At 36.7% G+C, this 27,992-nt stretch overlaps 1 protein-coding gene across 4 annotated transcripts; it reads left to right on the top strand.

The window, feature by feature from the left end:
- The first annotated feature begins 405 nt into the window (after positions 1 to 405).
- On the top strand, positions 406 to 27,976 carry LOC149851556 (calcium-dependent mitochondrial ATP-magnesium/phosphate carrier protein 3-like). Of its 4 annotated transcripts, none has more exons than XM_090015365.1 (5): positions 406 to 808; positions 922 to 1,532; positions 12,608 to 13,393; positions 14,011 to 14,101; positions 27,081 to 27,976. In XM_090015365.1, exons 2-5 carry the CDS (start codon positions 1,070 to 1,072, stop codon positions 27,271 to 27,273), a joined length of 1,533 nt encoding a protein of 510 aa, XP_089871491.1. In that variant the 5' UTR covers positions 406 to 808; positions 922 to 1,069; the 3' UTR covers positions 27,274 to 27,976. The 4 variants fall into 4 exon arrangements, with proteins under 4 accessions (XP_089871491.1, XP_089871494.1, XP_089871505.1 ...); XM_090015368.1 differs by having other exon boundaries at positions 446 to 808; positions 1,006 to 1,532; XM_090015379.1 differs by lacking the exons at positions 14,011 to 14,101; positions 27,081 to 27,976 and adding an exon at positions 23,343 to 23,434 and having other exon boundaries at positions 447 to 808.
- Positions 27,977 to 27,992: the final 16 nt, after the last annotated feature.

Below are 27,992 nucleotides of genomic sequence, written 5' to 3' on the forward strand. Positions count from 1 at the left end.
TCCAAGGCTTGGTTGGAAACTGATCTTTTAAAACGTGTTTTACTAATTTCGGTGAAATGTTTCATGAAAGAACCTATTCTTACTGAGACGTGGGGGAAAAAAAGTGAATGAGCTTATTTTTTACATTAATTACGCATGTATGAGCCTTTTCGAACAAAGTTTATTTTTTTTATGATGAGAAACATCGTGCAAGCAAAACCCCGAATGGGCCCCACGATCATCATCCTGTCTTACGTGGCCCACGTCTGAAAGCTACGGATACACCCGTGCGCTAACGGGGTTTGATCTTAAGTCTTCAACTTAACACCTTCACAACCCTCCTGCTGGCCACACGGGCGACCCCCCGCGGTGGTCCGTTTCCGACAAAGTTCGTAGAATAAATTATAACTAATAAGATAAGAAAGAGAGAAAGCTTTGTTTGGGGAGGAGATATTTTGAATTTTGAAGCATACGCGTCCGATTGATGTTTTTCATCAAACCTTTCCCTCGGCCCCGGAGGAGGGGACGACGCAAGAGTTAAGTCTCTCTCTCTCTCTCTCTCTCTCTCTCGGTGGTGATTGGTGACTTGAGCTGATTTCTCCTTGCGGTTTAGCTCGATTTGATCTCATGGATTGGATTTATAGGCCGGATTCTGGATTTTCGCAGGCGAGTTTCTGGCAGATTTGATGCCTTTCGAGAAGGATTCGGATCCTTTGTGCCGGAACTTTTCGGTTGTTTTACAGTTCCAGAGGAATTTAGCGGAGATCGCCCCTCTCTTTCTCTCGCTTGAGAATGTCTGATTCCTTGATTCACGTGCTGGGTAAAAACGGTATGAGATTTTGAGCTGTATAGTTCGTCTCAGTGTGAGTCAGTTCTGTTTTCGCGTTTTGAAATGGAAATTGGACCATGAATTTCTGGATTACTTGTTCGCTTTTTATCTAGCTTGGTGTTCTTTCGCTTCCTGAGTGGGATCCTTTTTCTCTTTGCGGCAAGTTCTGATGCTGGATTCTCGGTCACTTGTTGAAGATTCAGTGAATTCGAGATGCTTCGCAGATGCATTTCCTGGCAATTAATGTGATCGTTGCGGAGAATGTCAGGCTCCGGACAGGCTGTTGAGCATTTTGAGCTCTCAAACATGAAGAAATCAACGTCGGATAATCTGTCTAAATCCGGCACCCAAGGCAAGCCGGTGGAGAAGACTGGTACGGTGTCCATGGAGCACGTGCTTTTGGCATTGAGGGAGACTGAGGAGGAAAGGGAACTGAGAATTCAGAGTCTCTTCAACTTCTTTGATGCATCGAACAGGGGAGACCTTGACTACTTGAACATAGAATCGGGTCTTCAGGCGCTTCGGATACCTGCCGAGTATAAGTATGCGAAGGATCTCTTGAAGGTATGCGATGCCAACAGCGATGGGCGTGTTGATTACCAGGAATTCAAGCGCTACATGGATGATAAAGAGCTTGAGCTTTATAGCATTTTTCAAACCATAGATGTCGAGCACAATGGCAGTATTTCGCCAGAAGAGCTCTGGGACGCTCTTGTTGCGGCAGGTACGTTTCACATAAGGAATTCCCATTGGCAGTGCGGCCTTGGTTTACTTTGCATTTTGTGAAATTCTGATTGCTCATGGTGTCTTCTTTTTCATTATCTTATTGTTGATTAGTTGAAATTGTTGTTCCAACAGTTCGATTTTTTATATGTATTTCATAGTGTGAAATTCTGATTGTTCACGGTATCTTCTTCTTGATTTTCTGATTGCACTGTTTCTTGAATGAGTTGGAGTGTTGAAGTATGGTGTTCCAACAGTTTGAATTTTATATGAATTTGTCTCATGTTAATCTTAATTGTCTCAGTGTTTGATAATATACACTTAGGGCATGTTTTTTTCGATCACATGAGATTCACCCTCTCATTTAAATGAGAGTGTGATTCTCATATGGCCCCAAATCTCATGCCCAACCAAACATCAGATTTGGGGCTGAAATGATTTCGAATCTTATGTGATTTGAAATCACTTCACCCATAAGATTTCGAATCTCACGGGTGAAGCTGTGATTCACATTTGCCTTGGTTCACGGGTTCTGCCAAAATGTACGAGCTGAACATTGGGGTTCATATTTTTCCTCTTCTCCTCTCTCCCTTATACGAAGGACACCATGGTACCTCCCTAGTGTTGCATTAAACAATCCCTATATTGCAAAGAAGAAAAGGCTTAGTCTCTAATTTAGGCTACCTTGTCCATATCCCCAGCTTTGCCTAAAATTTATAATAAAGCGTATCCATGGTGCATACTATCCTGCAGTAAAGCTCAAGTACATGATCTCATAAGCGTTATTGATGGTTAGGGTCAAGTCAATCTTGAAGCCAAAGGTTTGTAGTCGTTTGCTGCCTTCAATCACCTCATTCTAACTGTTCTTCCTATAGAGGCAAGAAAAAAAATTGTTTTAGAATGATTGCAATTAATCTAGCATTTGCCAATTCACCCAAAAAGCAATTATTTAAGAGATTCTCAACGACATCTTGCTTAATAATCAAGTAATCCTTTTATTAGTATCTTCCTGTGGATTATCAAACACATGTGATCTCTGTATATAATCATCCAATTCTTGGGACTCTAATGAGGGCTAAGGCATCTTTTTGTTAATTCATGCCATCGTACTGGATGATTATATCTTCTCCTATTTTAATCATTTTTTTTTTGGAATTAATTTCCATTGTCATAATATTCTAATTGAAATATCTGCAAATATTTACCAATCCATAAAGAACATGTTGTATGGGCCACTTCTGCACCTTTACCTTTCATATGTGTCATCATGAGCAATAGCTGTGTGTATAGCAGAAGAGTGTTATCCTTAAACTAGAATGAAGGTAGCATTTGGTTGCATTTATAAATAAGCTACTTTTGTTTATGTTTATTTAAAATATTTAAACTGTTTGGGTGTGCTCCTTTTATTTATATTTCATAATTATTTACAAACGTAAATAGGGATACCTATTCTTTTTCTAGTTTTATTTGTTTTAGAGGAGGTTCTCAGTGGATACCCTTCTCCACATCTACTACCACCACTGCCACTGTCATTGCCTCCACTCCACCTTCCCCCTCTATCATCATCACCACCACCTACACCATATCATAGCACCATTGTCCCCACCTCTACCAAAAATAAGGGAAAAGCTTGATTTTTTCATTATTTTGATTCACTTTGATCTTGAGCAAGTTAGATGATAAAACATTGTACATGTTGGTCCTGGATTTTCCATTTTTGAATTGCATAAAAGATGTTCAGATACAACTTGTTTATTCTTTAGCAGTCCAATTGGTGGTCAGTCAGCCCTCCTCAAAGGAAGTATTGTAAAAGTGTCTTAAAAAAGACACTACAATCAAGACACAAAGTTCTTGATGAAAAACATGTGCACAAATGCACAATAAGAACTCTTAGAACACTTGTGCACAAAAGCACAACACACAATATCTCACAAATGCACTAAGGCATAAAAGAAATGGAAAAACTTTATTAGAGAATGCTTGGGCTTTGTCTCAAAGCCATAATCAAATACAAAGAGGAGAGCTCTATTTATAGAGCATCAAAAAGACTTTTTGGTGGGCCTTGGAGGGGCTCCACATGTAGTCGTTGGAGCCCCTCCAACGGTCACAAATGTGACTGTTAGAGGGGCCCAACGACTATATGCCCCCCCCCCCCCCCCAAGGTGCACAAAGTACAATATTTAAAAGAAAAGAAAAAGAAATAAAATAAAAATATACAAACATATTAAAAAAGATGAATATGCGTAAAAAGAGAAAAAGACTAAAATACTCCTACAACTGATGTATATTTGTATATATATATATAATTAGATAGATACATGTACATATATATGAAATATATATGTGTATGTATCGCTTTTTATATATATAAAATATATATATGAGCATTACAATGATTTGGTATTACAATTTAACACTCCTCAAACTTAGGGCATGATGACCGAAAGTTTGCCAAGAAGGAAGTTGAACCGCAGAGAACACAGTGCTTTAGTGAAGAAATCTGCAAACTTATATTCTGAAGTTACATACAGAAGATCTATGACTCATTTCAGATATGCTTCTCGAACATAGTGACAGTCTATCTCAACGTGTTTAGTCCGCTCCTGAAATGTATGATTTTTAGCAATATAAATTACACTCTTGTTATCACAGCAAAGCTTGGTGGGTCCTTCTACATTGATCCCCATGTCTTCTAATAGTTGATGAATCCATACAATTTCCATGGTAGTAGCTGTCATGGCTCTATATTTAGCTTTGGTAGAGGATAAAAACACTTTTTGCTACTTCTTACATCTCCATGAGATCAACGAGTCTCTTAAAAACACAAAAAAACCAGTGGTGGAGTGACAGTTATTTGGGTCACCTCTCCAGTCAGAGTCAGTATAAACAATTAATTTCAATTCAGAGAAAGAGGATAAGAATACTCCCTTATTTAATGTACCATTTATGTATCTGATGATCCGCAAAATGACACTCATGTGAACAGAAGTTGGTGCATGTTGAAACTGACTTGCAGTATGAACCAGAGTTACCGGAAGCGCCTAGGTAAAAGGGGAAGCGTGCTTCTCCGAAGCGCACTTCGGAAGCGCGAAACGTCGCGCTTTCGAAGCGTGCAAGGAAACATCCCTTTTTTGGGGAAGCGCGATTTCCTTTTAATGGAAAACACACTTCTCTTTAATGGGAAGCGCGCTTCCCATCACGCTTCCCCCACGCTTCCCCCTCGTTTCCGAGACGCTTTCGAGACACTTCCTAGGTTGCTTCCGAGACACTTTTTATGTCGCTTCCGAGACGCTTCCCGATTCGCTTCTAAGTGGTCCCACACTTCTCGCTTCCTAAAATTTTGAAAGTGCCTCGCTTCCTGCTCCCGCTTCCCGTGTCGCTTCCCACTCCCGCTTCCTCAACTGGCAACCGTGGTATGAACTGCATGAGAAATATCTGGTCTAGTAATACTTAGATACATCAATGATCCTACAAGTTGTCTGTAGGGAGTGAGATCTGCAAGGGGAATGCCATTATCAATCTTCATTTTGGCTCCTACTATAGCAGAAGTCTCACAAACTTTATCATTTGTAATACCTTACCTGTCAAGAATCTTAGAGGCAAGCTTAGTTTGAGATAAGAAATACCCTCTATGAGAGTATGCCACTTCAATTCCCAAAAAATATGTTAGAAATCTCAAGTCAGACATCTCAAACTTATCCTTTAAAATTGATTTTATGCTTTTAACTCCTTTAGTATCACTTTCAGTTATTAATATATCATCCACATATAAAAGCAATATTACTATCCCTGTATTGGTTTTTCTAACAAACAAAGCAATGTCAGTGAAACAGGATGGGAATCCATTTTTTAACATTACAAAATTAAATTTATCATACCAAGCGTTGGGAGCTTGTTTTAGACCATAGCGTGCTTTTCGAAGACGAAACATCTTTCCTTTGGGAGTCTTCATTCTTGGCGGAGCATCCATATATACTTCTTCATTTAGATCACCATTCAGTTTTGTGAAAAGCGTTGAGGTGTAGCGAGACGCTCCACCAAAAACCAAGGTGAGGTGTAAGCCTTGAGGCGTAAAGCGTAAGTTTCAAATTTTTTTTTGAAAACTTTTAAAAAATTATAAAAAAAATATAAAAATACAAATAAATAAAGAAATGCTTTATTGATGAAATAAGAACCAATAAGAAATAGAAAACCTCAAATAAGTACTAAAAATATGAGATTAACAGATAAAAGTAACTAAAAACTGATTATATAATTGAAAAATACATGAGATTAACCAAAAAAAGTTAAAATATACTAAGAAACTTATTACATAACTGAAATAACTCGAAAATATATGAGATTGACCTACAAAAGTTAAAATATATGAGATTATTCTAAAAAATATGAGATTAACATATTAAAGTAACTAAAAAAATGATTACATAACTGAAAAATATATGAGATTAACCAATAAAAGAAAAAATATACTAAGAAACCGTTTACATAACTGGAAAATATGAGATTAACCAACAAAAGTTAAAATATATGAGATTATTCTAAAAAATATGAGATTAACATATAAAAGTAACTAAAAAACTGATTACATAACTGGAAAATATATGAGATTAACCAACAAAAGTTAAAATATACTAAGAAAATGATTACATAACTGAAATAACTAGAAAATATATGAGATTAACCTACAAAAGTTAAAATACAACAACAACAACAACAACTACGCCTTCATCCCAAAACAATTGGGGTCAGCGATATGAACCAAAAAAGAAATTCATTTTGGGTCTTCCACATGAATCCTTTTCCTCCAATCATTTCTATCCAACGCCATGTCCTCAGTGAGGTTCAAAGCATTCATATCCTTTCCTATCATCTCCATCCAAGTCTTCCTAGGCCTACCCCTACCTCTTTTAACTAATATATTTTCCCATTTCTCCAACCTTCTAACTGGAGCATCATTAGGCCTTCGCCGAATATGTCCAAACCACCGTAAACGATTCTCTCGCATCTTATTCTCAATGGGTGCAACACCTACCTTCTTACGTATCTCTTCGTTCCGAATCTTATCTTTTATTGTATTTCCACACATCCATCTAAGCATCCACATCTCAGCTACACTCATTTTTTGAATATGATGTCTCTTGGCAGCCCAACATTCCGTACCATATAGTAAAGCGGGTCTAATAGTCGTCCTATAAAACTTTCCCTTCAACCGCAATGGCATTCTACGATCGCACAGCACTCCAGTAGCACTTTTCCATTTCATCCACCCAACCTTTATCCTATGATTTACATCTCCATCAATTTCTCCATACTTTTGAATGATGGATCCCAAATATTTGAAATAATCATTCACCGGTATATCTTGCTCACCAAGCTTCACTACACTCCCATCACTACTTCGTTGCTTACTAAACCGACATTCCATATATTCAGTCTTACTCTTACTCAACTTAAAACCTCTAGCTTCCAATGTCTGTCTCCATAATTCTAACTTAGCATTAACCCCAGCTCTAGACTCATCAATCAAAACAATATCATCAGCAAACAACATACACCACGGTACATTTTCTTGAATTGATCTCGTAAGCTCATCCATCACTATCGCAAATAGGAAAGGGCTTAAAGCAGATCCTTGATGTAACCCAACCGTTATCGGAAAATTGGTTGTCACCCCTCCACAAGTGCGGACATTGGTTACTACTCCTTCATACATATCTTTAATTATACTAATGTACTTGAGAGAAACACCTTTCTTCATCATTGTTCACCAGAGAACGTCCCTAGGTACTCTATCGTATGCCTTCTCTAAATCAATAAAAACCATATGCAAATCTTTGTTCCTCTCTCTATATCTGTCAATAAGTTGTCTAAGAAGATGTATAGCTTCCATAGTTGATCTTCCAGGCATAAAACCAAATTGATTCTCCGATATCATGACAACCTTCCTCAACCTAGACTCAATCACCCTCTCCCAAAGTTTCATAGTATGACTCATGAGTTTTATACCACGATAGTTTGTGCAATCTTGTATATCACCCTTATTCTTATATAAAGGCACCAAAGTACTCTTCCTCCACTCATTAGGCAATCTTGTATATCACCCTTATTCTTATATAGTATGACTCATGAGTATTCTACAAAAGTTAAAATATATGAGATTATTCTAAAAAATATGAGATTAACATATAAAAGTAACTAAAAACTGATTACATAACTGAAAAATATATGAGATTAACCAACAAAAGTTAAAATATACTAAGAAACGGATTACATAACTGAAATAACTAAAAAATATATGAGATTAACCTACAAAAGTTAAAATATATGAGATTATTCTAAAAAATATGAGATTAACATATAAAAGTAACTAAAAAACTGATTACATAACTAAAAAATATGTGAAATTAACCAACAAAAGTTAAAATATATTAAAAAACTTATTATATGACTGAAATAATTGAAAAATATACGAGATTAACCAACAAAAGTTAAAATATAGTAATATACTAAGAAACTTATTACATAACTGAAATAACTGGAAAATATATGAGATTAACCTAAAAAAATCTTTTTGATTATGTCTCAGAAGTCTTGTTGTAAAAAAAAAAAAATTGTGCCTCAGGCTTGCGCTTTGAGGCATAGAGGGCCACGCCTCAAGGCGCGTTTCTGATAATACTGTCACCATTTAAAAAGGCGTTTTTAACATCCATTTGATAGATGTTTCATTTGTTAATTGAAGCAACAATGATGAGGCATCTGACAGTGACCATTCGGGCCACAGGGCCAAATGTTTCTTCATAGTCAATCTCGTATTCTTGACTATATTCCTTAGCAACTAGCCGAGCTTATATCTCTCAAGAGATCCGTCGCTCTTAGTTTTTACCTTAAATACCCATCTACATCTTATTGTTTTCTTACCTTTGGGAAGATCTTGGAATTCCCAAGTTTTAGCCTTGTTGAGGGCTCTAAGTTCACAATCCATCGCTTTTAACCATTCATCATTCTTTTTAGATTTTTCAAAATTTTTGGGTTCTACATAGGAGTGAATGACACTTAGACAAGCTCTATGTTTAGGTGTAAAAGAATCGTATGAGATGAACCTAGAAGGTACCTTTCTATTTCTCTCAGTTTTTCGTAGGTTTTCTTCATTTGTTGAACTGGAGCCACTAGGTTCACTGTATTTTTTTATTGCACTTCTAAAACTGCTTCTATCTCTATGAGAATATGTTATAGGATCTCTCGATGCTCCTTCATCACTGTGTTGGTAGGTAGATGGATGAAAGGAAATATTTTCCTCATCCTCATTATGACTAGCCTCATTATGAGTGAGTTCATCATCACTATCATCATTTTTAGCTAACAGCTCAAATAAAAAGGAATAATCCATTTTTTCTTTATAAGGTTCACTTCTTTCAAAACCATTAACATTTTCTAGAAAACTCACATTTCTAGAAACATATAACTTGTCATTCTTAACATCATAACATCAAAACCCTTTTTAGGTTTCAGAGTATCCAAGGAAAGCACATGTAATGGCTTTTGGTGAGAGCTTGTTGTTTTTGTCAATAAGAACAAAACATTTGCAACCGAAAATTCTCAACCGACTATAGTCAGGTTCTTTGGTATACAACATTTCGAAAGGCGAGATTTTGTTCAAATTTTTAAATGGTAGCAGATTTATAAGGTAGGCAGATGTTAAAGCAGTTTCGGCCCAAAAACCTTTCGGAATGTTTTGAGAAATGAGAATGGTTTGAGTTGTCTCTATGATATGTCTATGCTTTCTTTCGGCTAATTCATTTTGTTGAGGAGTTTTCAGACATAATATTTGGTGAAGAATACCATGACTTTCAAGATAATTTTTGAATTCACTTGAAAGATATTCTCCCCTAGAGTCAGTTCTAAAGATTTTTAAGTTTCTATTAAATTGATTTTTAATCATCATATGATAGGTTTTGAAAGTCGAAAAAACTTCATATTTGTGTTTAAGAAAAAATATCCAACATCTTGTGTAATTGTCAACAAAGATTACATAATACGCAAAACCCCCTTTTGATAAAACTGGTGCCGGTCCCCATACATCCGAATGGACAATTTCAAAAGGTCTTGTTGTAAACATAGATCTTTGATAAAAAGGTAATTTTTTCATTTTTTCAAGAATACAATTGTTACAAGTGAAATCACTTTTACATAGGTGTTTAACAAAAGGCAAATAGTAAATTTTTACAACATTTGGACGTTCAAGTCTCTTGTGTCATACATTAATATCTTTTTGTTGGATAACATTACAAAAAGGGTTCTTTGGAATTTGAAGGGAATCGACATAGTATAGATCTCCCTTCCTAGAGCGTTCCCCAATCAACCTCTCGGACCGGCGATCCTGTATCCAACATTTATTAGATGAAAAGTTTATATCACACCCATGATCGGAGAGTTGAGAAACCAAAAGCAAGTTTAAGTTTAGTTTTGGTATAAATTTAATTTTTGGGATAAAGAACCATTGTTTTTCAAAATTTTCAATTCTTTTCACTTCAAGAGAAGTTCCATCCGCGGTTTAAACAAATGATAAAAATATATTGTTTGAGTATTCGAAAAATGTACTAATACTTGGGGACATATGAAATGAGGCACCAGAATCTAAGAGCCAAGAGGTCTTATCGGGAGGCGAAGATGTTGATATGGCGGCTCCGGAAATTGCCCCCTTGAGAAGAGGTTGAAGTGCATCCACAATTTATTGTAACGAGAGAGCTCCATTTGAAGATGACGAGCACTCTTCCTTTTGAGGTTGAGATGTGGTAGCCATAGCTAGCAACTTATTCCATTTTGGATAAATCGGTTTGATGTGCCCCTGTTCCTTACAAAAGTTGCACACAAGCTTGCTATAATCTCTCTTTCCGCCTTGACCACTTGCTCCTTGGATTTGATTCTTGAAGTGGAGAGGTTTGTAGGTTCTCAAGTTGTTTCTCGGTCTTGAGACGACATTAACACCTTCACTTTCTTCATGGTTGAAAGGTATTGCTAGAACACTTAGGTTATTTTTGCTTATACCCATACGAGTCTCTTTCCCACTTAGTTTTGTAATTACATCATCAAGAGAGGGGGAAGTGAAAGAGAATAGAGGATCAAATTTGTTCAAATTCGGGTCTAAGCCCATTCAAAAAGTTAAAAAAACGATCCTCTTAAAGTTGTTTATTCCTAAGTTCAATAGCTTCTCCACTCCATTTGGGCTCAAGCATAACAAGCTTATCCCAAATAAAAGATAATTTCACAAAATACTCTCTAATAGTCATTTCGTTTTGTTGAAGGGTCAAGGCCCTTTTTTGAAGATAATACTTGTGGGATAAATCCCTTAAAGTGTACATCTTTTAAAGGTATTCCCACGCTAGAGAGGCTTTCTTGAACTTGATGATGTTGGCATTAATCCTTGTCTCAACGGATGAAAAGATCCATGATAGGATTTTGAAATTCCTCATTTCTCATTTTTCATGTCTCTTACTATAGTCTTCAAGAGCCTTTGCTCTTTCTTCTCCTTCAAGGATCTTTATTTCTCTTTTTTCCATCAATGTGATTTTAGGCTCCGGTTTCAAAATCGAACATTGGACAAAGCCCCAAAGCCCTTTTCCTTTAATATGGGCTTTCATATTTTTGGCTCAAACGTGATAATTGGAGCCATTAAGTTTAAAACTAAGAGAGAAATGAGAGTCTTTTTCACTCATTAGAGAGGAGAAATGAGAGAAAGAGATACGTAACACAAAAGAGTTTTAGATCTTTCTTGGTGAAAGAGGCTTCTAAAATATTGGATGAAGAGAAGAATCCACGTCAATCACCAAAAAATTGAAGGCATGTTTTTCGAGGCACCCGAAAAAAGTGAGGAACCACACGATCTTCTTTCTTCAACCTTGCTCTGATACCATGTAAAAGTGTTTTAAAAAATACACTACAATCAAGACACAAATCTCTTGATGAAAAACGTGTGCACAAATGCACAATAAGAACTCTTAGAACACTTGTGCACAAAAGCACAATGCACAATATCTCACAAATGCACTAAGGCATAAAAGAAATGGAAAAACTTTATTAGAGAATGCTTGGGCTTTGTTTCAAAGCCATAATCAAATACAAAGAGGAGAGCTCTATTTATAGAGCATCAAAAAGACTTTTTGGTGGGCCTTGGAGGAGCTCCACATGTAGTCGTTGGAGCCCCTCCAACGGTCACAAATGTGACCGTTAGAGGGGCCCAATGACTATATGTGCCCCCCCCCCCAAGGTACACAGTACAATATTTAAAAGAAAAGAAAAAGAAATAAAATAAAAATAAAAATATACAAACATATTAAAAAAAATGAATATGCGTAAAAAGAGAAAAAGACTAAAATACTCCTACAACTGATGTATATATATATAATTAGATAGATACATTTCATATATATGTATATGTATCTCTCTTTATATATATAAAATATATATGAGCATTACAATGATTTGATATTACAATTTAACAAGTATGACATCCTTGATTAGCCTTGGATTACACAAAAACTACAAAAAGAAAGTCGGCCCGGGACTTTGGAAATCATGGTCTAAGCATCGTGATATAATGTGCTGGAGATACAGATTCCTATGAGATTGATCTAAAATAACAAAAACAAGGAATGTGGGATTTCAGAAAGGGGGTTATCAGATTATTAGAAGGCCTTATTTTTTAGTTTGTACTAATTTATTACTATGGAAACGTTCATGTTTTCATTTGTAAATTTTAGATAATGCCATTCTTTAGGTATTCTAAGATTTAAGTGTAAAAACTTGTTGCAATTATTGCATTCTTATTTTGTCTTATTTCTGTACTCAACATACTTCAAAGGAACAATTTATGGCTAGGGGACAATTCATTTGTTTGCAACTTTTTTTGAAAATATTGTTCAGACGTTCCATATCTGAACCTGAATTCTCCAACCAGTCACCCTTTTTGAGTCTTAACTTTTGGTGCATGTTTGTGTTATAATTTATGAACCCTTCCATTTGGTGCATCCAAAGTTTTGAGTTCACTCATTATAAGCTATCTCAGTTTCCATTTTGCAGGAATTGAAATTGATGATCAGGAACTAGCCCGATTTGTGGAGCATGTAGATAAGGATAATAATGACATAATTACTTTTGAAGAATGGAGGGATTTCCTTTTTCTCTATCCTCATGAAGCAACAATCGAGAACATTTATCAGTACTGGGAAAGAGTCTGCCTTGTGGATATTGGGGAACAGGCAGTCATACCAGAGGGCATTAGTAAGCATGTAAATGCAAGCAAATATTTGATAGCAGGAAGTGTAGCAGGTGCAACATCTCGTACTGTGACTGCTCCTCTGGATCGTTTAAAAGTGGTGTTGCAAGTACAAACCACACGTGCCCATATTATGCCAGCGATAAGGGAGATCTGGAGAGAAGGTCATTTTTTGGGATTTTTTCGAGGAAATGGCATTAATGTGGTAAAGGTAGCACCCGAAAATGCCATAAAGTTTTATACTTATGAAATGCTCAAGAATTTCATGGTCAAAGAAAAGGGAGAGAGTCAAGCTGGTATAGGTATTTCTGGGCGCCTTTTTGCTGGTGGAGTTGCAGGTGCAGTTGCACAGACTGCTGTATATCCAATGGATCTTGTAAAAACACGGTTACAAACCTATGCCTGTGAAGGTGGGAGAGTCCCAAAATTGGGAGCATTGTCAAAAGACATATGGATTCAGGAAGGACCTCGTGCTTTCTATAGGGGTCTTTTTCCGTCTCTCCTTGGGATCATACCTTATGCAGGCATTGATCTGGCTGCATATGAGACCTTGAAAGAAATGTCAAGAACTCATATTTTTCATGATAATGGTAAGTGCTATTAGATTGTATCATTTCTCGAAATTTGTGTGTGTTTTGGGTGGGTGGGGGTTGTAAAATCTGTCTTGCTAGTACCTATACATATGTGTGTGTGTTTTGGGTGGGTGGGGGTTGTGGGTTGATTCACTCATCAACTCGTGTATGACTGCTGACTGCATGATCATCCCTGGCTGCCAATGTTCACAGGAGTCTCATTCTGTGTCTATTGTTTTATTCAAGTCTATGCTTCAAACATGGGCTGAGTGAATTTTGCTTTGTTATTCAAGTCCTCTTTTTTGTGTTTGACTTGTATGGTGTCCACAAATGCTAAAAGATGTCTTCCAAATCCATAATTACATGTGATGCAATTAAAGAAACACATGATTGTTTTGATGCTGTATGCTGTTATTCACTTGATGAGGCTTGCTATCAGATTAGAATGCATATGATTATTATGCCAAGACCATCACACACTATCCGTGCAGTTTGATGGAAAATGTATTACTAATGTGATAAGTTATTTGCCCTCTGGTTCAGTTCTTGACAATAAAGAAGTGTTTCTAGACTTATGTTTTCTTATAATCTTTACAGTATTCTGAGAAATTGCCATCTGAATCTTTGTCCTGTAGAGCCAGGTCCTCTTGTGCAACTCTGCTGTGGAACAATTTCAGGAACCCTTGGAGCCACATGTGCATATCCCCTGCAGGTTATTAGGACCAGGTATGGTTGAGATGGAACCGCTGTTTGTTAGGCCATACCCTAGTTATATTTGGACAGTCACATATTGGCTTGACTGGACCAGACCAATTTTAGACTCCCTTGCTGCTGGACTTCACCCATATTCTGATGGATTGAATAAATGAACTTCTTGGCTTCAAAGACTGGTACTTGATAATTCTTTTGAAATGCTGCATATAATAGTACACTAGAACCCCTAATCTGACCACCACCCATCATGCTCACAACTATTGAATCCACTGGTACTACCAGTACATGGCTACATGAAGCTTCTACTATCACCTTCATCATGGATGACACAGACAGTTCTGTTAAGTTGTATATATATATATATATATATATATATATATATATATATATTGGGTTGTGTAATTAAGGTATTTGACCAGGAGTATTTTGGTCGTTTTTGTACATGTAATATATGTTGTCCATTAGGAGCAGGTTAGTCATTTTATTAGGTTATTATTCTTTTTATCTTTTTGTAACGACCCCAATCCATACCCTTTAAAAATGCGGAATATATATTTTTTTCTCTAAGAGTTGCGGAAAACTTCCCAGAGGCCTGGGGTCCCTACAGTTTCAATTTTAGTTGGATAACCACACACCACATTGCAATTATCATCCATATCAACCAACTAAAACTCTTTTATTAATGAGTAAGAAAATTTCAAAGACAAGGTTTTCTTCAACTGAAAGTAAAGTAACAATTGCAGAAATTAAAAGAACTAAAAGACAAAAGAAAGAGCCACTCTGTCCTCTGCTGAAGCCGTCAAGCTCAAGTATGACTCTTATCCATCCCCAGATGCATGTTTAACTTCACTGTTCACCATTTCCTGTGAAAAACCAACAAAGTAGGGTGTCAAAACCGAAATTCTAAGCACAGCTACTTCTAAAGAAACCAGGTGAGAGAAAGAACATGGATAAGATTTCATGCAGTGATTGAGTGAGTACAGATATAAAATTTGCAACATTCAAATATCTATAACTACCAACAATTGCATGTGCTCACCAGTTAAGAATAGTAAATCAGTACCATAAATCAAGAACTAAATTTCCAAATCTTGCAGCATGATTTTAATAAGTAAATCCTATGCTACCACCAACTCATGTCCTGATATAGATAATGATTCAAACATGCATGATCTAATGCATAACAGAAAAATGCATGATTATGTGCAATGCATGATTTCTTCTGTTATCTTTCTTTTAAGTTTCATCTTTCTATATGCATGCCCTATTAGATGCACACATCCTTAAGTTCCTCTTTTTAATTACAGTGGCCCGCGGATACACTAAACGGGTACAAACCCCAAGGTCAAGTAGGTTCCCAGGGTAGCTTAACACACAATTTGTATTTTATTACTGGGTTCCCACTTAGCCCTCGACCGATATCAGGAAACAGCACCATCCATCGGAACATTAGACCTCCACATCTAATGTCGGGGACACAAGGGACACCCCACGCCCACAAGTGCCACTTCCTTGGTACCATAAACTCACAGCTGTGACTAACACACCACTCTCGGGTAAAGTGGAGGACTCTCCCTAAAACCGTGGCCAGGAGAAGAACCTCAATATCGGGTTCAGGGGCAACAACGCACACGGAGTTTTTGTATCCTCACAGTCTCCCCAAGACCGGATATCTAAGATTCTCATACTCCAGATGAGATATCCCAGAATGTATATTACACTGTTCTTATTCATTATATTTATTATTAAGTCAATTTCTTTAAGTTTGCAACAAATGCAAAAGTAAAGTGAAAACCCCGCATCCTCCCTTGCAGAGACCCATTTGGGACTCCAGCTCGTATAAACCACTAGAACAGTGTAGTAATGTGTCAAACCATCTTATGTGGTTTAAGTGATGCATTTAAAAACATAAGTAACAGAAAACCAAACCCACGGCTCTCCAGGCCGATGATGTCCATTTAGGCCATCAATGCACCACATAATAAAACCAAATTAGTGTTTAATTCATAACACTAGGCCAATGTGCCCAAAAAGCATATATATTCATGCAAATATAAACCCAAACATATGCATGTCATAATTCATTCATATGCATTTTCAATATGTGTGTGTTACCTGTCTCACATATGGGCATTAACCAAATCCATGTCTTCTTTTGAGTGTGTGAGTGTACATGTACCACTTCACATAATAAATCAAGCATTCATACCCAAGAAGAATTATCAATAACTAAATCATACCCACCTTCCAGATTTCACAACTAGTATGATGGAAAGCAAAACAACATTTACATAATTACTAGGCAAAAGTGTAAGCTTTGCCATATGCTAGGGAAGTTAGTCGGGCTTACCAATCCCAGACCCGCCAACCTCCTAGCTAGAAGTTTAGTCAATTCAGTCCAGCAAGTAATACTCTCAATGTCACTTTATATTGAACTTCATATTATAAAGCATATAACCCCATCAGCTATTCATTATGATAACCAAATAAATGTACCTTAGTCAAATCATAAGTGAAAGGAAAACAACCCCACACAAATGCAGTTTCATGATAGGATTATCAATTTTTAGTTTAACATAAAACAACCCTCACATATGCAGTTTTAAATAACAATTGAATTCCTTCTTACATCGAAATGATCCTTTTATATGAAATTTACACTTACACATTCTGAAATTTACACTTACAGCTAAAATTCATAAATCTAGCAATGACGATAATAACCAAGACCTTATTTATATATACATACATAGTCAGTTGGAACAAATACTGACTTTAATTCTGATCTAAAACATTGCATAGTCCCTTTTTCTTTGTTCACTATAGGCCAGCAAAAGCAAGTCATTCTTCAATTGTATGCACCCTTTTAGGAAGTGAAGTGCATCATGTGATATGGATCCTTTATAACTAATTATGAAAGCAAGACAGGGCATTGTTCTGCATATAAACTAAACACCTAAAATACCACAACAAAAGAGATCCAAATGGAAATGAGAATTTCAACCAATCAAAACCCAACATTAGCAGCATGTACAACCCAACAAACTACTCAACACAAACCCCTATAGATGTGACTATATATTCTTCGCAGCAGTCACAATCCTTCAAACTTTTCAGTGCCCATTCTGGTTAAATCCATATTGTTGGGCTAAACTATATAGATGCATATTCAGGTTTAACATCAAGGCAAAAAGAAAACGACTCAAGCAAAATCAAATATTTGTTATTCAGATGAGTACCGATAGGAATAAGCATGACTTAAGAACAGGAAACAGAAAAATCAAAAATAGACTAACAGTGGACATTCACACCCGATCCAAGGTCATACAACTATTCCAAGATTACACTACCCCAAATGAAAGCAGTAAAAGTAAATGGGAATCAGAAATCAAGATTTCCAACAGAAGTACAGAAAATTTCATGCGGTTATAGAAACAAACTTGAAATAAAAAATGTCAGTTTGACTGTATTCGTCAGGGAACACATGCTCTTGCTAAACATCAAAGATCAACATACTCAACAGGGATACGATAATAGAACTTCAAAAAAACCTAGATTCAAGTTATCGGTTCCAAAATCGAAAACCCAAAAAAAAAATCAATTTTATTTTATTTCGATCATGGCAGCCGAATCCCCCTCCAAATCCGATTGATTAGGGTTTCTGTCAACCCTCATAACCTCCTCCCCCTCCTTTATTCATGCCAACCGAAACCCCCAAATCCAATATTTGGGGTTTTCCCATGTGGGATTCACAAAAAATCCCCACTACCGAATTTCAATGGAGCCTCCCCTCAAACCCACACAGGGAATCGAACCCATGTTCGATTCCTCACCTCGATTCCAAGAAGACCCGTACCTATTTTCTTGAAGTTTTTCCGGCGATCGAAGGCTGGAGACGCGAAGGTCGAGCTGCTGGTGTCGCTCCACGCGGCTGCCGTGACCGAGGTTGCTTGCCGTGGCCTGTGGTGGCTGGTGGCCAAAAACTTGCCGGCGACCTCCCTGCCTCCGGCGCACGCACACAGACCGAGAGAGAGAGAGAGACGAGGGAGAGAGATGAGGGAAGAGAGATGGGGGACTGAGTGAAGAGGGAAAACCCCTCCCCTCCACTGCTTTTATCGGCCCAAACTCCCCCTCCTCTGCCGAAATGGGCGCGGGGTCGTTACGCTCTGCGTAACCCCCCTGCGGCCCGTTTTTGTTTCTGCTAGGGTTTTATCGGGCTGCCTTAATAAAACCCAACTTTCCCCCTTAATAATCGAGAGGGTCGGGTCCGGGTCCGAGCCCATGACCCGCGACGCTGGGTCCATTTTAATAATGGACCCGGTTTCGCCCATGAGTGTCGGATCCTTAGTTGGATCCGTGGATCCAATTGTGGGTCCGACCCTATATACTAAAATTTATATTTTTTTTTCTTTCTTATAAATACTATTAATCATTTATTTAATTAATAATTAATATTATAAGCAAAATTTAACACACCCATTGGTGGGTTAGTTACGGATTCTTTTATGGATCCGATTATGGTAACGGATCCGAGGCCCAAAATTAGAAAAATACCCATATTCTTAAACAAATAAAATATCAAAAATTGAGGTTATTACACTTTTTGACTTAGTGTATGGGCACAGACAGATCTGTTAAGTTATATATATATATATATATATATATATATATATATATATATATATTGGGTTATGTAATTAGGGTATTTGACCAGGGGTATTTTGGTTATTTTGTACATGTGATAGATGTTGTCCATTAGGGACATGTTAGTCATTTTATTAGGTTATTATTTTTGTCTTTTTGACTTAGTGTATGGGCATTATGGTCTTTATGACAATAGAAACATTCGGCTGCTCCCAACGGCTATATTTATAGCCGTTGGGAGCTCCCCAAGGCTATATTTATAGCCATTGGGAGCTCCCCAAGGCTATATTTATAGCTGTTGGGAGCTCCCCAAGGCTATAGCCTCATGTATAAATTGAGGGTTCTCACCCTCATTTGTTTTTATGCTTGTTCTAAGCATATTGAAATAATATTTATTTTATAGTTTGTGTTCTTCCTCTCTTTTGAGAGGTTTATGTTCTTGACCTTTTATGGTTTTGTTGTGTTTGGACCATAAGTGGCATTTGTATTTGTATGTGCACATTTGTAGCCCCTTTGTTGCATTGTTGTAGTGCACTTGTTTCATTACATGGTATCAGAGCTTGAAGTTCTTCAAGGTGTGTAAACTCATAAAGAAAAAGTGTTGAAAGGAGGTGTTGGAAGCTCGGAATATGCGAAGAAGACTAAGACATATCTACATTAACTTGGAACACCACCTCTTCTTATCTCTCTCTCACTTTTACCACTCTTTCTCCTTTTCTTTTTCACTACGTCTGATAGAGAAGTAACGATTGTTTCCATCAAATTTGATAAAAAAAACTACAATATGTGGGCTGGACGATAAAAAGAATTCTTATGGGCAATGATATGTGCTAATTTATTGATGGTTCCGCATTGAAACTACAACCAATTCTCACAAAAATAGTTATTAGAGAAAATGGTGAATCCAAGGAAGAAAATCTTAAGGTAATTGATAGAGAAAAGACTATGATTGAATATAAAAAGCCTATAAAGAGTGGGAAGTAAGCTATGCCAAAGTGTTCTCCCTCTTCATGGGTAATATGCATGAGGAACCATGTTCCAACATACTTGAATTTGAAAGAGTCGATGAGGCTTGGGAGTATGTTAAACAAACGTATACCCAAAAAGATGTGGCTCACAAGTGAGATCTCAAGGATAAAATACATAGTTGCAAACAAGGTAACAAAACCGTGAGAAAATACTATAGTACTCTCAAAAGGATTTGAGATCAATTAGTCAAACTTGAGCCTATATGGGAAACTCCTAATGATGCTCAAGAATGAAAGAAATACAAGCATGAGGAACAATTGTTCTAATTCTTTAGATGTCTTAGAACCGGATTTGAACAAGTTCGGGTCAATATTATTCATAGGGAAAAACTTCTTCCCTTACATGAAGTCTTGGCTCAAGTGTGTATGGAGGAGACAAGATTAAGATCTATGTCCGATTCTAAGGAGACTAAGGATAATGTGTTGGTCGTCTCAAGACCGAGTGCCAATATAAATGTTTATAATTCATCACATTTTTCGAAACCTTACTACGAGAAGTCTAGATATAATGACAACAAGAAAATAACTATATTAACTTGTTATAATTGTGAAGAACCGGGCCATATTAAGCCATATTGTCCCAAATTCAAAGGAAGAGAAGACAAAAAGGTGATATTTGTGGGAGCGTCTCACGAAGAAAGAAGTGAGACCAATGAAGATTCAAAATCTATTAGAACCATGTTCTCTCAAATTATGAAGACCCTTCGTCCACTAATCAAGAACTCATTTTCCTCTCTTTTTGGTGTTGCGGTCTCTACATCTTCACCTCCCGGTAAGGTTTTTTGGCTTTTGGATTTTGATGCTTCATTTCATATAACTCCACATTTCTCTTTAGTTTTCAAGTGTTACACTAATTCAATACAAAGTAATGTTTTTACCGCCGATGAATCCTCTCTTATCATAAAAAACATTGAAAATTTTAAAATTACTTCAAAATTCTCTATTTCAAAAGTTAGACTTATCCTAAAACTAAATTTAAATCTTTTCTTTATTTCGCAAATTACTGACCATGGAGGCAACGTCTCCTTTTCATCTAAAAAGTGTTTTGTGCAGGATTTCCAGTCTGGGAAGCAGATTGGGAAATGACATAGAGAAGGAGACCTTTACTATATAGATCGTCTTCTTCTTCCAAAAAACAAATTTTGTTATAATGTTCAAAATGTGCTTAATTACCGACCATGGATGCAACGTCTCATTTTCATCTAAAAAGTGTTTTGTGCAGGATTTCCAGTCTGGGAAGCAGATTGGGAAAGGACATAGAGAAGAAGACCTTTACTATATGGATCGTCTTCTTCTTCCAAAAAACAAATTTTGTTATAATGTTCAAAATGTGCTTAGCTTTATGACATCAAAGATTGGGACATCCTAGTTTATCAAAATTATCTCATCTACTTCATTTGAACAAATTTTGTAATGAAAATTTTTGTTATGAGGATTGTGTTTTTGGCAAAATGAAGGTTGTTTCCTTTCCAAAAAGGACCTTCTTCTCTTCTAAACAATTTGAATTAGCGCACTCTGATGTATGAGGACCTTTTCCTATCATATCTAAAGGTGGTTTATCTTATTATGTGATATTTATTGATGATTATACAAGATGATCCTAGATATACTTTCTTAGGCACAAGTATGAGGTTTTTGAAAACTTTAAAGAATATCATAATCTTATCAAAAATTAATTTAAAACTGAAATTTCTATCTTCCACTCCGATTCTGGGTGAAAGTTTGTCATATGATTTCAAAACTTATTTTGAAAATAATGGAATTATTCACCAAATATCATGTGCTTATACTACTCAACAAAACGGATTAGCTGAGAGAAAACATAAGCATATAATTGAGACTACTAGAACTCTTTTAATTTTAAAAGATGTTCCAAAACATTTTTGGGCTAAAGCCTGTCTGTCGGTTGTATATCTCATCAACAAACTTCCGTCATCTAAGCTTCAAAACATTTCTCCTTGTGAAAAACATTTTAAAATCTCTCCTGATTATCTTAGACTGAGACCTTTTGGATGTAAGTGTTTTTTCTCACCAACAAAAATGATAACTCTATCCTAAATCCATACCGTATGCGTTCTTTGGATATGAGGAGACTAAAAAAGGGTTTTGATGTCTTGATTTCGAAAAAGACAAACTATACATATCGAGGAATGTTTACTTTATGGAAAATGAAAGTTTCTTTTAAAATGTGCCTAAGAAAGACTTTGAGTATTTGTTTTTGCTTGAATTATTGTTTCAAAGTAGTGATGTTCTCTGTTTGAGAATGATAGAAATGAAGAACCTCAATCAAATCAGGATGGTAAAAATGTTAAAACAGAAGGACCTAACATAATTCAATATAGAAGACGTGAAAATGTTAGACAACGAAATGCTTTAGAAAAATACTCTACCTTAGAAAATCAACAGTTAGAAGGAGTTAGAAGACCATATAGGACTTCTAGACCCCTTGATATTTTTGTCTCATATGAATAATTTTCAATGCAATATAGGGCTTGTCTAGATAAAATTTTGTCCTATTTTAAACTGTCACATATAAATAAGCAAAGGAATATCCTGAATGGATAAAAACTATGAATGAAGAATTAGGGGCACTAAAAAAATCTACGACTTGGGAAATATTTGACTTGCCTAAAGGTAAGAAAACTATAGGTTGTAGATGAGTGTATAAAGTCAAAACTAAGAGTGATGAAATCTTAGAAAGAAATAAGGGCATGTTAGTTGCCAAAGGGCATGCACAAGAATACGAGATAGACTATGATGGGACATTTTCACCGGTAGCTACTGTTAAAGGTTGACCTATTTACCAAATGGATATAAAAAATACCTTTTAAGTGGTGATTTAAAAGAAGTTTATATGGATTCACCTCCTGGATATGAAGTTCTTTCTGGTAAGGTGCTTCGATTAGGAAAGACTCTTTATGGTTTAAAACAAGCATCTAAAGCCTAGTATGACCCTTTTAATTTTGTTATGCTAAAGTTTGGTTTTAAATATTGTTATACTGATACTGTCATGTTGAAGGAATTTGATGCAGAGATTGCTATTCTTTTCCTTTATGTTGATGACATAATCATCATAGGTGAAGACAAATAGGGAGTAAAGCATATTAAATGTATTCTTAAAAAATATTTTGAAATGACTGATCTTGGATTTCTTAGATTTTTTCTAGGAATTCAGGTTGCTTACTCTCTTAGGAGATATTTTACTTTCTCAAACCAAGTTTGCTAATGATATCATTGAAAGGTCAAGTATTACTGATGAAAAAGGGTGGACACCCCTAAAGTTATTAATGCCAAGATGAAGATTGATGATGTGACACTTCTGGATGATCCTACTCTATATTGCCAAATGATTTTCTCCTTGACTTATTTAACTATTACTAGGCCTGATATTGCGCATGCGGTTTATACTGCTAGGCAATTTCAACATTCTCCCACCACAGTTTACATGAGTACTGTGATGAAAATTGTTAGATATTTATAAACCTCTACCTCTAGAGGTCTTTTGTTATCCTCCTCTTCATTTTTTGAGTTGATTGCTTATTCTGATTGATGCTCATCTACTGACTTTTGTATTTGTTTAGGTGATTCTCTGATGTCGTGGAAGTGCAAAAAAACAACATAAAGTATCATTATCATCCACTGAGGTTGAGTATTGTGCAGTGAATGCTACAACATTAGAGATCGTTTGGTTGCGAAGATTACTTGAAGACATGAGCGTACATCTTCAAACATCTTTCAGATTATGTTGTGACAATAAGAGTGCAATATACATAGCTGCCGATCATACATTTCATTAAATAACTAAGCATATAGAGATGGATTGCCATTATGTGCGTAAAGAATTCCTAAAGAAGACCATTGCCTTACCATATGTAGCTTCTGAGTATTAATTAGCGGACTTCTTCACTAAGTTGCTTCTGTCACCTTGATTTCATTTTTTTCTTAACAAACTTTCGGTGATCACATTGTAAGTTTGAGGGGGGTTGTTAAAATGTATTATATAATCAAATGTGTGTGTCTCTCTCTCTCTCTCTCTCTCTATATATATATATATATATATATATATATATATATTAGGTTGTGTAATTAGAGTATTTGACCAGGGATATTTTGGTCATTATATATATAATAGATGTTGTCCATTAGGAATAGGTTAGTTATTTTATTAGATTATTATTCTTTTTGTCTTTTTTACTTAGTAATGCGGTCCCCAATTCTACGGATTTATCTTCTGATCCAAATAATGCATACCCAATTGTGAAAGACCTCGATTCGTATCCATTTTCTCAAGATTTCAACATGGATCCAAGTCCCATGCCCCAATTATTAGAAGAGGATTAATTGAATGCTACATATCCAGAAGAACCAGATTCAGTTCGACGTTGGTTAGAGCGAAGCAAGGAGATGAGCGAATCAACAATGATGGACCCGTATCCACCAAGGCACCCCAATGGATCGTATCCACTAGACCAAGGTCCACCCACTCAAAACAAAATCCATTTTATGAAGTGGACCAAGTAGATCAGATCCTTCAAGCCAAGGTCCGGCCGTCCACCCAAGTCTGATCCATGTAAGGGACATTTTTGGTATGAATAAAAATTCGTAGGTCTACCTTGGAGGGTACTCAACCATATTGAATGTGGCCTAGATGGGTGTGCAAAGGTGTTTAAGAAAACCCTAGGTGTTATCCTAACCCTATGAAGGTTTTATTTAAGAATAAAGTTGAGACTCTAATGATCCTATTTGGGTTTCACAAGGCTCTTAGGAATTTTAAGCTAGTTTTAATATTGCTTTAATATTTGGTAATTATGAGCCCCCTTGAGCCTATATATAGAGGCTCCCTTGGACTGGAAAAGAACCTAAGGTTTTGAATTAAAAAAGGTTTCCTTTTGGAAAATCGTCTCTCTCTCTCTCTACTTGAGCCCCTAAGCTTGCATCTATTCTCTCTATCTCTTGGCCCCTAGGCCCTCATCACCTTAACCCTGCATGCCTCTCTTTCTTCTAGCCAAGTCTCTCTCTTGGCTCAAATTTTGGGCGTGCTCGATTCCTATGGTCAAGCCTACTTAATGGACCAAGGTACTACCAAGGCCCATGCAAGCAGGTCGTATTCGTGTCGGCGTTCCATGCCATCCTCAGCCCTAGCTGTGAAGACCAGACCTTTACTAGTACTCTAAGACATCTCTCCTAGGCTTCAGTAAGTTGAATCCACCCTCACTTAGGCTCAAACCCACTTCTGGACCTTCTGGACCCAATCTGGATATAGTTAACCTAATCTATTCTGCATGCTGAGATTTGCAGAATTTAGCCTGACTTCCTTAGGTCATATCTTTCTAGTCGTAACGAGTTTGGTTCTTAAATTTGAACCCTAACTTAATCTACATGTCTCCAGCCCACCATCCAAAAATTAGCCCTGAACTCCCAACCAGTTAGGAGAACCACTCTGTTTATCGAAACCTGTCAAAACAGAAAATCAAACCTGGGCAGATTTTTTGTGGTTTGATCACAAACTCATAAATCCCTAACTGAGTTGAGTTTGACATTTCCTTAAGTCTGTCGAAAATTCGAAAACCTATTTTTTGACCTAGACCTTGTTTTGACTTAATTGACCTAATCAGAGCCCAGTTTCACCCTGGGACCACTCAGAACGTAACACAATGTATGGGCATTATAGTCTTTATGACCATAGAGACATTGGGTTGCTCCCAACGGCTATAAATATAATTGTTGGGAGCTCCCAACGACTCTTGGGAGTTCCCCAAGGCCATAGCTTGAATAAATTGAGGACTCTTACCCACATTTGTTTTTATGCTTGTTCTAAGCATATTGAAATAATATTTATTTCATTTTGTGTGTTCTTCCTCTCTTTTGAGAGGTTTATGTTCTTGACCCTTTGTGGTTTTGGTGTATTTGGCCCATAGGTGGCATTTGTATTTGTATGTGCACACTTGTAGCCTCTTTGTGGCATTGTTGTAGTGCACTTGTTGTTTCATTACAGTGTATATATATATATTATAGTTTTTATAATGTTGTAATAGGAAATACCAGAGTTACCGGAAGCGCCTAGGTAAGTGGGGAAGCGCGCTTCCGAAACGTGCAGGGAAGCGCCCATTTTTAATGGGAAGTGTGCTTCCCTTTTATGGAAAACACACTCCCCTTTTATGAGAAGCGCGCTTCCCATCACGCTTCCCCCATTTTTTCCAAATTTTTTTGTAATTTTTATTTTATTTTATTTTTTTCGCTTTCCCCTCGCTTCCTAGGTTGCTTTCGAGACGATTCCCGATTCGCTCCTAAGTGGTCCCACGCATCCCGCTTCCTAAAATTTTGAAAGTACCTCGCTTCCCGCTCCCGCATCCTCAACTGGCAACCATGGAAAATACCCATTAGGGGTATTTTACTCTTTTTATAGTATTATAATGGGTTGTGTCCATTTAGGGCACAATAGTCTTTTGTATTTTTCTCTTATTTTTATATGTTAGTAATTTAGCTTAGAGTTAAGGGAATCTATGTAAAAGGTACATAGAGTCATTGGGACCTTCCCAATGGCTCTATTTCTAGCCATTGGGGAGAGTCCCAATGGCTCTATGTGAGCCTTGTGTATAAATAAGGGTGTTTCCCTCCTTGTAAAAGTAGTACTTTCTCAAGCATTTTTACTCAATAAATCCTATATTTTTACTTGTGTTCTTGGCCCCTAAGTGACCTATGTGCATGTGATCTTATATTGACCCATAAGTGGTCTTTGTGTTCTTTACTGTTGTCTTTGTATTCTTTACTGTTATGTTCTTGTAAGCCCATAAGAGGCACTCTCTTGTATTATTTTGCTTATTTCATTACAAGTTCTACTACCAGGACCATTACTATCACCATCACATTAACTGCTAGCAAAGCCACCACTATTGCCCACGACTTTTCACCTTCACCAACCCATAGCTCCCACTATCACCTTCTATTCATGTGGAACCGAATCTACTGCCAGTATGTAATCTCTGCCACTACTATTATCACCAACATCAATATTCTCAATGTTATTTACTGATCAATGATCATGTAAAAGATTTGGAGAGAGAGAGAGAATGGTGGGCCTTGTTTTTTTTGGACAATACTAATTCCTTTGCTGTATATAGCTGTCTTATTGTAATTTGAACCACATATTCTACAAGTGTTGTCTTGTCAACCATAAGAATGAAATGTCTAGCATTAACATCCAGAATATCCCAATGTCAACAAATTCTTAACTGGTTGATATTCAAGATTATCTCTTTGTACATCCGAATAAGGCCCAAGTACCATTTTTGTTTGCTGATGTTTGCCTTTGTTTTCAGAATGCAAGCACAGCGTTCTACCACAACTGCTGGTTGCGAGGGTATGTCTGATGTTTTCTGGAGAACACTAAAGCATGAAGGTTTTTTGGGGTTCTACAAAGGAATCTTTCCTAACTTGCTCAAAGTGGTGCCAACTGCTAGCATAGCATACCTTGTTTATGAAGCAATGAAGAAGAGCCTTGATCTTAAATAAGGTTATGTCTTCATTTTGCTGGCAAGACTAATTATCTCCTCGCTGACTATTGGATTGATGGTGACAATAACGTGACTGCCATGATGATGACTACACTGATACGATGATGGTCTCACAGGTGTTTTGATGTCTCAAAACATGGGTAACCGTGAGCTTTGTTTTGGGCTATCATGCACATTACAAAGGAGTTCTTATCAACTTGAGAAGCGATATAAGAGAATCCTTGAACTTAAAAATTGCAATATCTGCATCAAGTTTTTGGGTGAAGCATCAGATAAATTCTCATTGGCTGGAGGCCATCCCTCACAAATAGTTAATTACATTTTGCTTAAACTGTTCAAACTATGCCAGCTCAGATTCATTCAGTTTGCAGCATTTCTTAGGGTTGTGCAGACAAAGCAATAAAAATACCAGTGCCTCCAGGACCAAGACAGTTGCTTTTTTCCTTTTGTATTCTAGGGTATGACTTGTTATGTTGTGTGAATACGATTCATTAATGAGTGAACATGAAAAATTGGAGTTTCAGCTTTTGGGCTGCACTTGTTTTGGGCAGCAAAGGGAAAGTGTAAGTTTCACTTTGGGTATTTGAGCAAGCAAGGCCTCTGTGTGTGTGTGTGTGTGTGTGTGTGTGTGTGTGTGTGAATCAACAAGTATATTGCAGGAACTCTTTCATTTTATATGTTAAGGACGACTTTCCTGATCAGATTGAGGATCTACGT

The sequence above is a fragment of the Nuphar pumila genome, chromosome 1, assembly GCF_984573655.1.
Source record: "Nuphar pumila chromosome 1, dmNupPumi1.hap1.1, whole genome shotgun sequence".
Taxonomy (NCBI): Eukaryota; Viridiplantae; Streptophyta; class Magnoliopsida; order Nymphaeales; family Nymphaeaceae; genus Nuphar; species Nuphar pumila.